Source organism: Scyliorhinus torazame, chromosome 11 (genome assembly GCF_047496885.1).
Source record: "Scyliorhinus torazame isolate Kashiwa2021f chromosome 11, sScyTor2.1, whole genome shotgun sequence".
Lineage (NCBI taxonomy): Eukaryota > Metazoa > Chordata > Chondrichthyes > Carcharhiniformes > Scyliorhinidae > Scyliorhinus > Scyliorhinus torazame.
This window is the reverse complement of record NC_092717.1, coordinates 42,940,185-42,953,844: the sequence shown is the minus strand read 5'-3', so window position 1 is coordinate 42,953,844 and position 13,660 is coordinate 42,940,185. Positions and strand designations below refer to the sequence as shown.

Genomic DNA, 13,660 nt, shown 5'->3' with positions numbered 1-13,660 from the left:
GCGTATTGGGGGGAGGGTACATGTATCTTGGTCTAATCTTTTAAATCTTGAAAGTATCATTGTCAGAAGACACATGACAATTCCTGAAGTAATTCAGAGTTTAATAGTTGTCCAACATGGTAATTGCCAGATTAGAATATACTTGTCAACTTGATGCTGCAGTGCAGGTCCAAGCATCTTAAAATTGTTCAGTATTTGTGAAAATGTGTGACACCTGGAATGCTGTATCTACAGAGTCACATCCGTACATGGTGATATACGGGCATAATTTTCCCCCAAAATGATTAAGTGCCATTTCGGGCACGAGAATTGGTGTGAATTGTGCCAGCGGTTCCGGTGAGAATTTGATTACGATCTTCCCGCACATAGTGCAATAAATGAACCCCCGCGTAAATCACGCCGATTTGGAGTCCACAGGTGCCTGATTCACCCACCCTGGGGCTCAGAAGTACACTGTTAAATAAGGGGCAAGTACAGTATTTAAATGCGCTCACTCCCAGTCAAGCCAGGAGGATGGCAGTGAGAATAGCTGCTCCATGCTTCCTGGAGGGAGACCTGAACAAGCTTCTGGAGGAGAGGCATGGAACCCTGTATCCCCAAGTGGGTAGAAGACCCAGAAGCAGCAAGGCTAATCCAGTCTGGGATCTGGTGGCTGCGGCAGTCAGTGCCAGCAGCCTGACACAGAGGATTGGCATCCAATTCGCAAGAGAGTTAATGACCTCATTTGAACTGCAAGGGAGAGTGACCCCCCCGTCTCCTCCTGGTATCAGTCCCGTCTGTCGCACCTGACTGTCAATAATAATCCACGCCCTGACAGTTCGCGGTCCCCCCCCCCCCCCCCCCCCCGGTCCCTCCCAGGCCTAAACATCTTTCTCAAATTCCCCTGGCACTCCTCATCACTACCCCTTCCTGTCTAGGCACGGTGCCCACAAATGCCACCTGCTGTATTCACCCCCCCAACATGCCAGCCGCCTGGTTTACAATCTGCTCTTTGTGTCCCCGCAGGAGAAGATAGCCCATAATAAAAGGGAGAGAGATGAGACGGGCGGGGGAATGCCCGAGTTGCGTCTCCTAACCTCCTATAAAGAAAGCGATGGAGAGAGCGATGGAGACAGCAGAGGAGGCACAGGAGACAGTGAGGGTAGCCTGCACCACAGAAGTGAGGATCCACTGAACCTTCATCCATAAGACCCGTTTCAAGTTGAGTTTTAAGCTGCCAGATCCTTGTTCCTCCCTTCCACCAAATCGTGTTTCTTGTCTTGCAGGATCAACACGTGATGAGGCCGATCTCTCTGGAGTCAATGCGCCACTTGCGGCCCCTGGCAGCACCTCAGAGCAAATCTCTGAAAAAAGCACTGGTCAGGCTCACAGATATCACCCGCACTATCCACCAGTGCACAGATACGCACCTCGATGGGCAATATTAATAGGTGGGCTTCTGGGTCACTATCTGGTGAGCACCACACAGCTGCTAATGCACACAAGGTTGAGGTAGCAACTTCCAGGGGATCAGTGAGTCGGAGGTCTGATGGATCCCAGGACACATCTGACATTAGCATTGTTGAGCTGCTGGACACCAAGCCAACTAATTGGTGAATCTGGACGCCATGAGGGCCCTCCTGGCATATTGAAACCTTGCCGCCGCCTATCCTCTAACCTCCTCGGCTCATCCTCCACTCCTTCTTGATCCGCCTCTTCCTCAGAGAAAGCCACGCGCTAGTCCTCCTCCTTCAGAATGTCACCTTGCGGAGGGCACAGCAGATCATAACAATGTGGGATACCCTCTGGGGGCTATTCTGCAAAGTACCACCAGAGCAGTCTAGGCAGGGGAATTGCATATTTAGTAAGGCTATGCACCACTCAGGGACAGTCTGGGTGGCAGACTGGGCCTCACTGTAACAGGACTCCCCTTCAGTCTCAGGCCTTCACACTGGCATCAACAGCTATGACCTCAGCGGGTATCCCTTGTCCCCCACGAGCCAACCTGAGAGCCTGGGGTGATCCTCAAAGACCCCAGGGATCTCCATGTGCCCCAGGATGAAGCTGTCTTGTACGATTCCAGGATAGTATGCATACACATGCATGATCTTAAGGCAGTGGTCGCACACAATTTGGACGTTCAGGGAGAGGAACCCCTCGTGGATGATGGAGGGCGCTCCCTGATGTGACGGTGTTCTCAAGGTGACAGTCAAGCCATTAATAGCTATCTGGACCTTAGGCATCCTGGTAATAGCGGCGAATCCTGCAGCTCAGGCATCCTGGTTGGCCTGTTTCAGGTCAAAGAGAATGCAGTGGGATGCCCGGGTAGACAGGGCATCTGAGACCGTCTGGATGCACTTGTGGGTTGGTGATTGTAAAATACCACCCAGGCTTAAGCCCTGGAATGACCGGTGGCGAAAAAGAGCAGTGCTGCCGTGACTTTCAAGGCCACCAGGAGCAGTTGTCCTCCTCCTGCATGTGCTGCCAGGTCCGAGGGTGTGACACAGGTGCCGCACAGTCTCCTTGGTGAGGCGGAATCTTCAGCGGCACATGGTGTCCGACAGCTCATTGTAGGACATGCGAGGCCTGTACACCTGAGGTCTCCGTCGCTGTCTTCGGGCCCCCTCCTCAGCTTGATGGAAGGCCGTGTGTTGAGCCTGTTCAGTGGCCCCCCTGTTGTTCTGGTGCAGGCTCCAGTCTGGTTTGGCCTTGCCGCAGTTGGTGACGTCTGTCCGCCACGACAGCATTAACAAGGATTATTTCCAGTTTGACTGGCGCTATTCCAAAATTCATTGTTACTCTAAGAGGAATGGGAGAAGTAGAGTCAGAGAGACAGTCAGTAAAAGTATCCATGACAGGACCCTCAATCCCTCCCAACACCCTTTGTCCTTATGATCCTGGAGGTTGACAACCCTACTCCATCTCTGGTGGCATATGCCACCTCAATTAGCTGCCAGCCATAACACATCACCGCCTCAATGGACTCAGGCACTGCCCGGCCACCTCACAGTTGCCAGTGTAGCCCCTGTCCAGCTGTTGTCTCCCCTCACTCCAGCTGTAGTGGGTTCTTCATATGCTATGGCTCATGGGTGCCAAAGTGAGGCATGATGGCTCCTGGATCACCCAGTGCAGTCGGGCTGTCACCACTAGCCTACCGCTCACAATGCCCAGTGCCCAGCCCTTGAGAAGGAAGGATTCCATCACTAATCCTGACTTGATGAGTGAGGCAGCTGCGAGTGGTGAAGGATATTTGATGATAGCCATTTGGATGGTTGAGCATGATTCAAAGGAACGTGAGAGGTCACAAGTCCTTTCAGAGGCAGACAAAGCACATCTCGCGATCTTATTGCTGTCTAGCCATAATACTCAAAGCGCCAGTGCAGTCAGTGCATGACCTGTGACGTAAAGACCAATGAGGAGTCAAATATTGCCCTCCTCCCCCACCCTTAACATGTCTGTCCCACCTTCTCTCTCTGAGTGACATGCAGCCAGACCCTTGGGTAGGCATCTTTCAGTCTTTAGACTCCCTCCTGGCAGGTCAATAACCCTGATCCCCCAGGACATTGGCAGCAACATGTGTGAGGTTGTGCTCAGCTGTCATATGTTTATGTAGAGAATAACAGTGGTTGTGAAAAGATTCCATTGGGGAGCCCTTGCACTATAATTTCTGAGTGGACCTACCTGCTTGAATGGCGAATACTAGCTTCCAGGAAAGGCTTGAGTTCAGATGAGATAACACATGCACATTCTAGGAAGCACTTCAGAGTTCATGGCGCGTTAGGCATTGTGTTGATAAATGAAATTCTCTTTTTACTGAGGTAACAGCTAACATACCTGGTGCGAGTTAATGGAATGTACAATGAATGTCAACAAAAAAACACACAGAGCCTTTAAAGTTGACAAAGAGCAGAATAGCTATTGCAACCTGAATGGGCTTGGAAATTGGTCTCAAATGAAACACTTCAAAGGTTTCTCAGCAAGCTGAGGGAAGACTAACCAGGCGAGCCCCCCTCCTCCGGGTGGAGACCCCCAATCAAAGGCTAGCCCGAGTCCCTCCAAGCCCCAGCTCCATTGAAGGCCCCTCCCCAACACAATAGCAGCGGCAAATTGCCCTTGTGCACCTTGGACACAAGTGCTGAGCATTATTGACATCCCTGTGCCCGGTCCCCGCTTTTAAGCACTATTACCAATTCGCGCCCGAGAGATTTCCCGCTAAGGGGGCCAGGAACATTCAGGATGGAGGAGGGGGGGCAGAGGGCGGGAACATTCCATTAAACCAGAAGATCTGGCATGGAACTCACTAATTATATGTAAACGCATGTAGATTGCTGCTACTCAGTTTCTTGCCCTTTCTTGGCGAGATCCGGCTCGTGCCAATGGGAAGACTGCAAACCATTTTGTGCCTGTGGTAGTCACCACTGTTGTATTATATTGTATATACTGCACTGCATACGAGGGTATTACGGTAAGGACCCTGTACTACAGGTACGGGGGTAGATCCCTGCCTGCTGGCTCCGCCCAGTAGGCGGAGTATAAATATGTGTGCTCTCCAAACTGCAGCCATTTCGGCAGCAGCTGTAGGAGGCCACACATCTCTGTGTGATAAAGTCTCGATTACTCTCTACTCTCGTCTCGTCGTAATTGATAGTGCATCAATTTATTAAGCAGAGATTTTACAAAGGTGGATCTCCGCATCAAGCCGGATCGCCTGCAGCTGCATCCTCAAGCAGACAACGCCAAAAAGGACATCGCACATTGGCTAGCTTGCTTTGAAGCATATATCGGATCTGCGACAGAACCACCCTCAGAGGCACAGAAGCTCCAGATTCTGTACACGCGGCTAAGCTCCGATGTCTTTCCCCTCATCCAGGATGCGCCGACCTACGCAGAGGCCACGGTGTTACTGAAGGAGAACTACACTCAGCAGACCAACAAGATCTACGCCAGGCACCTCCTGTCCACATTGCACCAAGTTCCCAGTGAGTCTGTGGAAGGTTTCTGGCGTGCCCTGCTCGCCCTGGTGAGAGACTGTGATTGCCAGGCCGTTTTGGCAGCTGAACATTCTAACCTGCTAATGAGATACACGTTCATTATGCCAGCGCCTCTTAGAAGCGGCTACGCTTGACCTTGCGGCGACGAAGAAACTAGCGCTCTCGCTCACAGTCGCCTCGCGTAATGTATGCCCCCGCACGGCCCACCCCTCCTGGGCATCGTGGACCCCGCCAGCGGCCACCCCATTGTGGACCCCATCAGCGACCGCCCCCAGCCACCAACCAACCCTGGGGGACACAAGTGCTACTTCTGCGGACAGCCAAAACACCCCCGGCAGTGTTGCCCAGCGCGGAGTGCGCTCTGCAAGGCCTGCGGCATGAAAGGACATTTCGCTGCAGTGTGCCAGGCCCGCTCAATCGCCGCTATTGTCCCTGCACCCCCCGCGTGCGGCCAGTGGGGGCCATCTTCCTCGCCTCAGACCACGTGCGGCCCGTGGGTGCCGCCATCTTGCTCCCCTCAAAACACGTGCGGCCCATGGGTGCCGCCATCTTGCTTGCCTCACAACCAATGGGCGGAGCCATCTTGCCTGCCCCAGGACACGTGCGTCCCGAGGGCACCACCATCTTGCCTTCCTCAGGACACGTGCAGCGCGTGGGCGCCGCCATCTTCCCCGCCTCAGGACCCCTGCCCGTCGGGCACCTCATCGGGCCGCTCACCGCCTGCAACCGGCGATGACCAGCCGCGTCTCGCCTCCATCACGATTGACCAGTCCCGACCGCACAACCTCACGACCGTGTCGACAAAGGTGAAGGTCGACGGGCATGAGATATCCTGCCTTCTGGACTTCGGGAGCACAGAGAGCTTCATCCACCCCGCTACGGTAAGGCGCTGCTCCCTCGCGGTATATCCCATTAACCAAAGAATCTCCCTGGCCTCCGGATCCCACTCCGTGGCAACCCGGGAGTACTGCATCACAACCCTCACCATCCAGGGCGTAGAGTTCAGTCGCTTCCAGCTCTACGTCTTCCCCAACCTCTGCGCTGCCTTGCTACTCGGCCTGGACTTCCAGTGCACCCTCCAGCACCTAACCCTGAAATTTGGCAGGCCCCTACCACTCCTTATTGTATGCGGCCTCACGACTCTTAAGGATGACCCGCCTTCTGTGTTTGCAAACCTCACATTGGATTGCAAACTCGTCGCCACCAGGAGCAGACGGTACAGCACCCAGGACAGGACCTTCATCAGGTCTGAGGTCCAGCAGCTGCTGCGGGAAGGTATCATCGAGGCCAGCAACAGCCCCTGGAGAGCCCAAGTGGTAGTGGTGAAAATGGGGGAGAAAAACAGGATGGTCGTTGACTACAGTCAGACCATCGATCGGTACACGCAGCTCGACGCTTACCCCCTCCCACGCATATCTGATGTGGTCAATCAGATTGCAAAGTACCGGGTCTTCTCGACAGTGGATCTGAAATCTGCCTACCACCAACTCCCCATTCGCAAGGCAGACCGCCCGTACACTGCGTTTGAAGCGGACGGCCGCCTTTACCATTTCCTTAGGGTTCCCTTCAGCGTCACTAACGGGATCTCAGTCTTCCAACGGGAGATGGACCGAATGGTTGACCGATACGGACTGCGGGCCACTTTCCCGTGCCTGGATAATGTCTGCGGCCACCATCAGCAGGACCACGACGCTAACCTTTCCAAATTTTTCCACACCGCCAAACTCCTCAACCTGTGTGTGTTCAGCACGAACCGATTAGCCATCCTTGGCTACGTGGTTCAGACCGGAGTTCTAGGGCCCGACCCCGATCGCATGCACCCCATCATGGAACTCCCCCTTCCTCACTGCCTCAAGGCCCTCAAACGATGCCTTGCGTTCTTTTCGTACTATGCCCAGTGGGTCCCTAACTATGCGGACAAGGCCCGCCCACTCATCCACTCCACCGGTTTCCCACTGACGACAGAGGCTCACCAGGCCTTCAACCGTTTCAAGGCTGACATCGCCAAGGCCGCAACGCACGCGGTCGACGAGACGCTCCCCTTCCAAGTCGAGAGCGATGCATCAGACGTCGCTCTGGCCGCCACCCTCAACCAGGCAGGCAGGCCCCTGGCATTCTTTTCCCGCACCCTCCGTGCCTCCAAAATTCGGCACTCCTCCGTCAAAAAGGAGGCCCAAGGTATCGTTGAAGCTATGCCGCACTGGAGGCATTACCTGGCCAGCAGGAGATTCACTCTCCTCACAGACCAATGGTCGGTTGCCTTCATGTTTAACAACACACAGCGGGGTAAAATGATAAGATCTTGCAGTGGAGGATCGAGCTCTCCACCTTTAATTACGAGATTTTGTATCACCCCGGTAAGCTCAACGAGCCCCCCGATGCCCTGTCCCGAGGTACATGTGCCAGCGCACAAATGGACCGACTCCGGACCCTGCATGACGATCTCTGTCACCCAGGGGTCACCCGCTTTTATCACTTCATTAAGTCCCGCAATCTGCCCTATTCCATCGAGGAAGTCAGGGCTGTCACCAGAGACTGCCAGGTCTGCGCGGAGTGTAAACCGCACTTCTACCGGCCAGACCGTGCGTGTGCCTGGTGAAGGCCTCCCGCCCCTTTGGACGCCCCAGCGTGGACTTCAAAGGGCCCCTGCCCTCCACCAACCGCAACACGTATTTTCTCAATGTGGTCGACGAATATTCCAGATTCCCCTTCGCCATCCCGTGCCCCGATACGACGTCTGCCACCATCATCAAAGCCCTCAACACCATCTTCGCTCTGTTCGGTTTCCCCGCCGACGTCCACAGCGACCGGGGATCCTCATTTATGAGCGATGAGCTGCGCCAGTACCTGCTCAACAGGGGCATTGCCTCGAGCAGGACGACCAGCTACAACACCCCGGGGAAATGGGCAGGTGGAGTGGTGGAATGGGACGGTCTGGAAGGCCGTCCAGCTGGCCCTATGGTCCAGAAATCTCCCGGCCTCCCGCTGGCAAGACGTCCTCCCCGACGCACTTCACTCCATTCGGTCGCTCCTGTGCACGGCGACTAACCGTGGAGGGGAATAGATAGGATAGATGCGGGCAGGTTGTTTCCACTGGCGGGTGAAAGCAGAACTAGGGGGCATAGCCTCAAAATAAGGGGAAGTAGATTTAGGACTGAGTTTAGGAGGAACTTCTTCACCCAAAGGGTTGTGAATCTATGGAATTCCTTGCCCAGTGAAGCAGTTGAGGCTCCTTCTTTAAAAGTTTTTAAGATAAAGATAGATCGTTTTTTGAAGAATAAAGGGATTAAGGGTTATGGTGTTCGGGCCGGAAAGTGGAGCTGAGTCCACAAAAGATCAGCCATGATCTCATTGAATGGTGGAGCAGGCTCGAGCGGCCAGATGGCATACTCCTGCTCCTAGTTCTTATGTTCTTATGTTCTAACGAAACCCCCCATGAACGTCTCTTTGCCTTCCCCAGGAAGTCCACCTCCGGGGTTTCGCTCCCAACGTAGCTGGCAGCTCCAGGACGCGTTCTCCTCCGCGAGCAATTGCGGCTCCACAAGGCGGACCTGTTGGTTGAGAGGGTACAGTTACTCCACGCAAACCCGCAGTACGCCTAAGTAACGTACCCCAATGGCTGCCAAGACACAGTCTCCCTCAGGGACCTGGCACCAGCTGGGTCCCCCCCCCCCTCTGCCCCGGCGCCACCCTCCCTTCCCCCAGCGCACCCCACCACAGCCCCCGCTCCTGGACAATCCGTCCTCCCCTTGGTTCCACCCGGAGATGAAGAGAATGTTGACACACTCCCTGAGTCACCGACGACCGAGCCGATGCCTGACTCGCCACCAGCACTGTGGCGCTCTCAACGACGGATTAAGGCGCCCGACCATCTAAATTTGTAAACTTCTCTGAAATTTTAATGACAACCTGTATGTAAAGAATTTTCCACCACCCCCGCTGGACTCATTTTTAACAGGGGGTGAATGTGGTCGTCACCACTGTTGTATTATATTGTATATACTGCACTGCATACAAGGGTATTACGGTAAGGCCCCTGTACTACAGGTACAGGGGTAGATCCCTGCCTGCTGGCTCCACCCAGTAGGCGGAGTATAAATGTGTGCGCTCTCCGAACTGCAGCCATTTCGGCAGCAGCTGTAGGAGGCCACACATCTCTGTGTAATAAAGCCTCGATTACTCTCTACTCTCGTCTCGTCGTAATTGATAGTGCATCAGTGCCCAACGTGAAATCCGTTTTTGGGCACTCCCAGAATTTTCCCAACATAGCAGGATTTGAGCTGGCCATGATGTGGCCATGAAAATCACCCCCATGATGTCTTATCACAATGGATCTTGGTGTCGATCACAATAAACCAGATGCTCTTTTATAAGGACAGGAGTGCCTTACCCTATGATACATATGTTTTGCTCTTCTGCTCAAGTAAATGATTACCTTTACAAGGGCACAAACTTTAGCTGTTATTAGGTAAATAATAGGCAAGGCCAAAGTTTAATTGCTTTTTAATCTGCAAGTCTGGTTCCTAGCTGCCTTTCCTATTTTAAGTTTCATTGGTAAGATCAATCAAAGTTTCCAGATATTTGAACTCCTTTATCATTGTAATTACTTCAACTTCGATGAAAAAATCCCCCAAATCCCTGATGTACATGTTCAAAAAAAATCACTCCTCCTCAGTAATATCAATCTCAAATTAAATGTTATTATAGGATTGGGTTGAAAGGGAAATGTGGTGCGGTAGTAATCTCACTGGACTAGTAATCCAGACTAATGCTCTGGCCGGGCATGGCACTGGTTCAAATTCCACCACGGAAGATGCAATCTTGTATTGCAAACGAATCTCATTATTGGTGACCATGAAACAATCGTCAACTATTATAAAAGCCCATCTGGCTTGGGAAAGGAAATCTGCCATCCTTACCTGGTCTGGCCTACATGTGACTCCAGACTCACAGCAAAGTGATTGACTCTTTACTGCCCCTCTGAAATGGCCTCCAAGCCACTCAGTTCTCGGGCAATTAGGATGGTCAACAAATGCTGGTCTTGCCAGCGACGCCTATGAAGGAATAAAGAAATATTAAACCAAGACTACTAACCCAATAGGCCTGGAAACCAGCAGTTCAACTTGCGGCTCAGGTTTAGATTCAAAAATGATGTTATACACCTCCTCAAAGGTAGCTCCTTGTAATGACCTTCCATTCCATTCAAGTACCTCATCACCTAGATAATCAAAATAATGTAGGTAAAAACATCAAAGTGTAAGTATTAAAAAATCTACTTTATTACCTTAAAATCACTTTTTAAAAAGATTGAAATTTAGTAGGCTCAGGTGTCTGGCTTTAAAGGCTGGTTCCATTAAAATAGAATCCAGGGCCTGTTCAAAACGCATGCCAGACGTCAGGCATAATCGTACAATAGTTTTGTCAGTTCACAATTCGAGTAACATGTCTGAATGGAAACTTTTCCTACCATTTATGACATGTGCTGCAAAGAGGTGAAATAATGGTACAATACATCCTTCCAAATTAAACCAATTAATTATACGTATTACTGTTCTTTCTTCTGCTTGGAAACCATGTTGTTTAAAGAACAGTGTGCTAACGTCTACTGGCACATTACTTTTCGAATTGCAGACCATCCTTTTGTGTGGTCACTTTAACTTGGATTTTTCCAATCACAATTTAGTAAAATGCAGATGTTAAATAATATTGATCATAAAATCAAAACAGAAAATGCTGGGAATATTCAGCAGGTCAGGCTGTGAAGAGAAACAAAGTTTAGAGTTTTGGGTCAGTGATGACCCTTCATCAGAATTGAGAAAAGGTAGGGATGTAAAAACTTTTGACCAATGGGAGCAGGGATGGAGGGAAAAACTGGAGGGGTGGGGATGATGGTCTGTGATAAAATGGAGTGGGCAGGAGAGGTTAAATGAGAAAATGTCCATAGATGCGGCGTGACCTGCTGAGTACTTATGGCATGTTCTGCTTTAGTTTCAGATTTCCAGCATATGCATTACTTTGCTTTTGTATTTCCGAGCATAAAGTCGAGGGGAGTGATTTTGTGCCCGCGTCTGCCATCAGCGCGAACGGCAACGCGGCACAACATCTTGCGGGAATCGGGAAATAACATTCCCGCCGGGGAGATCTTGTTTCCTGATTTCCACACACCAACGATGTAACAAGGTTCACTCCTACAAAGGGCGAGAACCTAATTTTAAAACATTTTAATGCATTTACATATAATTAGCGAGTCTCTCGCCATATGATCCCCCCCCCCCCCCCACTGAATATTCAAACCTCAGGTTCCGAAAAACAAGATTCAATCGAGAGGATTCCCCTCAGCGGCACAAAGGTAAGTATAGGCCCCATGGGAGAGGGACAAGTCCAGGAACTGCCTGGATCCTCTGGGGAGCCCCATTGGGGGCTAGGTTTCCATTCTGTTTGTTCAGGGAGGTGGTAGCCCTCGATGTTGATGCTTGTTGGGGGGGGGGGGGGGGCGGGAATCCCTGATGCTGATGTTAGAGCTCCGATGCTTGTGGGGGGAAAGTGGTGGTTCTGTGGGGGGGGGGGGGGGGGGGGGGGGGCAGCTGACAAGGTGTTTTGTTTGTCTGCTGATCGGGGCATACTTTCAGGTGGCACCCCGATTTCTGTGGATCCGGCCTTGCTGGCTCCATCAGGGCCCGTTCCTCCACAGTGATGGTGTAAGCCACACCCACTGCTTTTCATTTTCAAGCGTGGCTCAAAATCTGCGCTAAAAAGCCAGCTATGTCATTGGAGAGCTACATGCTGGGTCTCAGTCAATGTCTGGCACCCTTGACAAAATATCAGAAAAGTCTCTGCCGAAGTCTTTATTTGATTGTGATCAGAAGGTAGATCTGCTCGATCTTCTATAACTGTTCTGCACTATTACCTATTACCTAATTCTAATCACAGTTATAGGTGTGTCTTCCATCGGGTTCGCAATGGTCATATTGGCTCTGGCGTTACAGTTATCAGAGTAGCATGGATGCCAACAATAGAAGGAAACCCATTAAAAAATAAAGCTAGATATTGTGATTAATGGTACCTGGTCTAAGGTGCCCCACAGTGTCTGCTAAACTCCCCTTCTTCACCTTGGTAATGAATGCACATAATCTGCCAAATTCAGTCATCTTTCCACCCACAACCTGTTCCAAAAGAAAAGGTCAAAGATAAAGAACATTATTATTTGGCCTCCTCCACTTAACAACAATTGAATTTAACACCTTTTTTTTTTCAATCATTACATCTTGTCTTGATTCCCGATAATTTCTTGAGAACAACAGTCTTGGTAAGAATAACCTTCAATTGCATTGCATTTTGACACTTACCTTACACCCTGAAGTTTTTAAATTTCTCTAATGCCCTCCATTCTTATTTCCCTCTTTTCACTTTACTCAAACTTGGAAACAGCTGATCTCCTTCCCTGCTCACCTGTACAACAATGTATTACGGAAGCATCGCTACCAAGTAGAACAAGGATGGTGAGAATATTGAATAAGGCTTGAAAATGGGCTCAAGGACCAAGATGTCAACCCGTTCTCGCAAAGGCGACAGCATGTGTTTTAATTGAAATGAACAAATTACAGCACTGTGCAGAGGTATCTCACGTGGACAAGGAGAAGGAGACACTGTTGTATTAAATGTCTACTGCATTGAAAATGTATTGGGGAACCAATCATTTCCGTCAGCCACCAAGGAACAAATCAGACATTTCACAGTGACACAAAGAATAGAAGGCTCAATGATTGCGAGATTTTGAAATAGTCCAGATAATGGAACAAAAGGAGAAAGCTTCTGGTTGGGTGACTGCATCCACATGCTGTGAGACTGTCACCGTATGGAAGGTTTGTTCATTTTCAAATTTGTGTTTGTTTCTCAGTGCCTTATTTTCTGTCCAGGTCTTTGCTGACCTCACGGACATGCCAGAGCTTGAACTGATATTTTGTTCATTCTCTCCTATTCTTGCCAACATGCAGAATTGGCTTTTTGCCAAGTCATGCCTTGCTGAGGCTCAGACTGCTGTCTCGCAGCTGGACTTCTAAACAATCTTGCACTTTAGACCACATGCCTTGCAAGTTTCTCGAATTGCAGGACACGTACTAGTTGATGTATTAGACTGCACTTGATGTATGCTTTGGCCTGTCTTAGTGCCTTGGTAGCTCACTTATGGTTGTTGCTGCTCCAAGCATTTGCAGTTATTGCCTATGTGCAAATACAACCTCATTCTGCCAATGTTGTGTTTCATTTTCATATCAAGTAGATCCTTCTGAAATGCCTCTATTGAGTTTGATAAAATTACCAGCACCATTATTTTCTGAGTTTTGCACCTGAAAAATCACAATTTCTGCCTTTATATCAACATCTACTGATGAATTGTTCATGTTTCTTTGGGGTGTTGTCTATAGGTTATCAATTTAATTCGATGGATTTTGAAGTTGACCTTGATCCTTAACTGCTCCTCCTGCGCTTAAATTGGCTTTCCCATCTGCTTCTGATGGTCTGGGTAGATGCCATGACGATCTTCATTGCGAATTGCTATCTTTACCTTTACTGCATACTTGTCAGGCTATGCGAGTACAAGATCTAAGAAGAACAACTCCATATGCTGTCCATGTAATGTGAATTCATTTAGGACGTTTGGAGCCAAAGGCTATGACAGTGATTGGGAAGCT

The 13,660-nt window shown here is 50.3% G+C and overlaps 1 protein-coding gene across 30 annotated transcripts in view; it reads right to left on the bottom strand.

The window, feature by feature from the left end:
- The window catches only part of rims2a (regulating synaptic membrane exocytosis 2a), a 1,580,193-nt gene that overhangs the window by 743,841 nt on the left and 822,692 nt on the right, over positions 1-13,660 (bottom strand). For all 30 annotated transcript variants that reach the window (XM_072467178.1, XM_072467182.1, XM_072467181.1 and 27 more), the window contains 2 exons: positions 12,034-12,133; positions 10,065-10,188 (listed from right to left, as the gene is read on the bottom strand). In XM_072467178.1, coding sequence (XP_072323279.1) covers positions 10,065-10,188; positions 12,034-12,133 — 224 coding nt within the window. The remainder of the gene's footprint in view (positions 1-10,064; positions 10,189-12,033; positions 12,134-13,660) is intronic.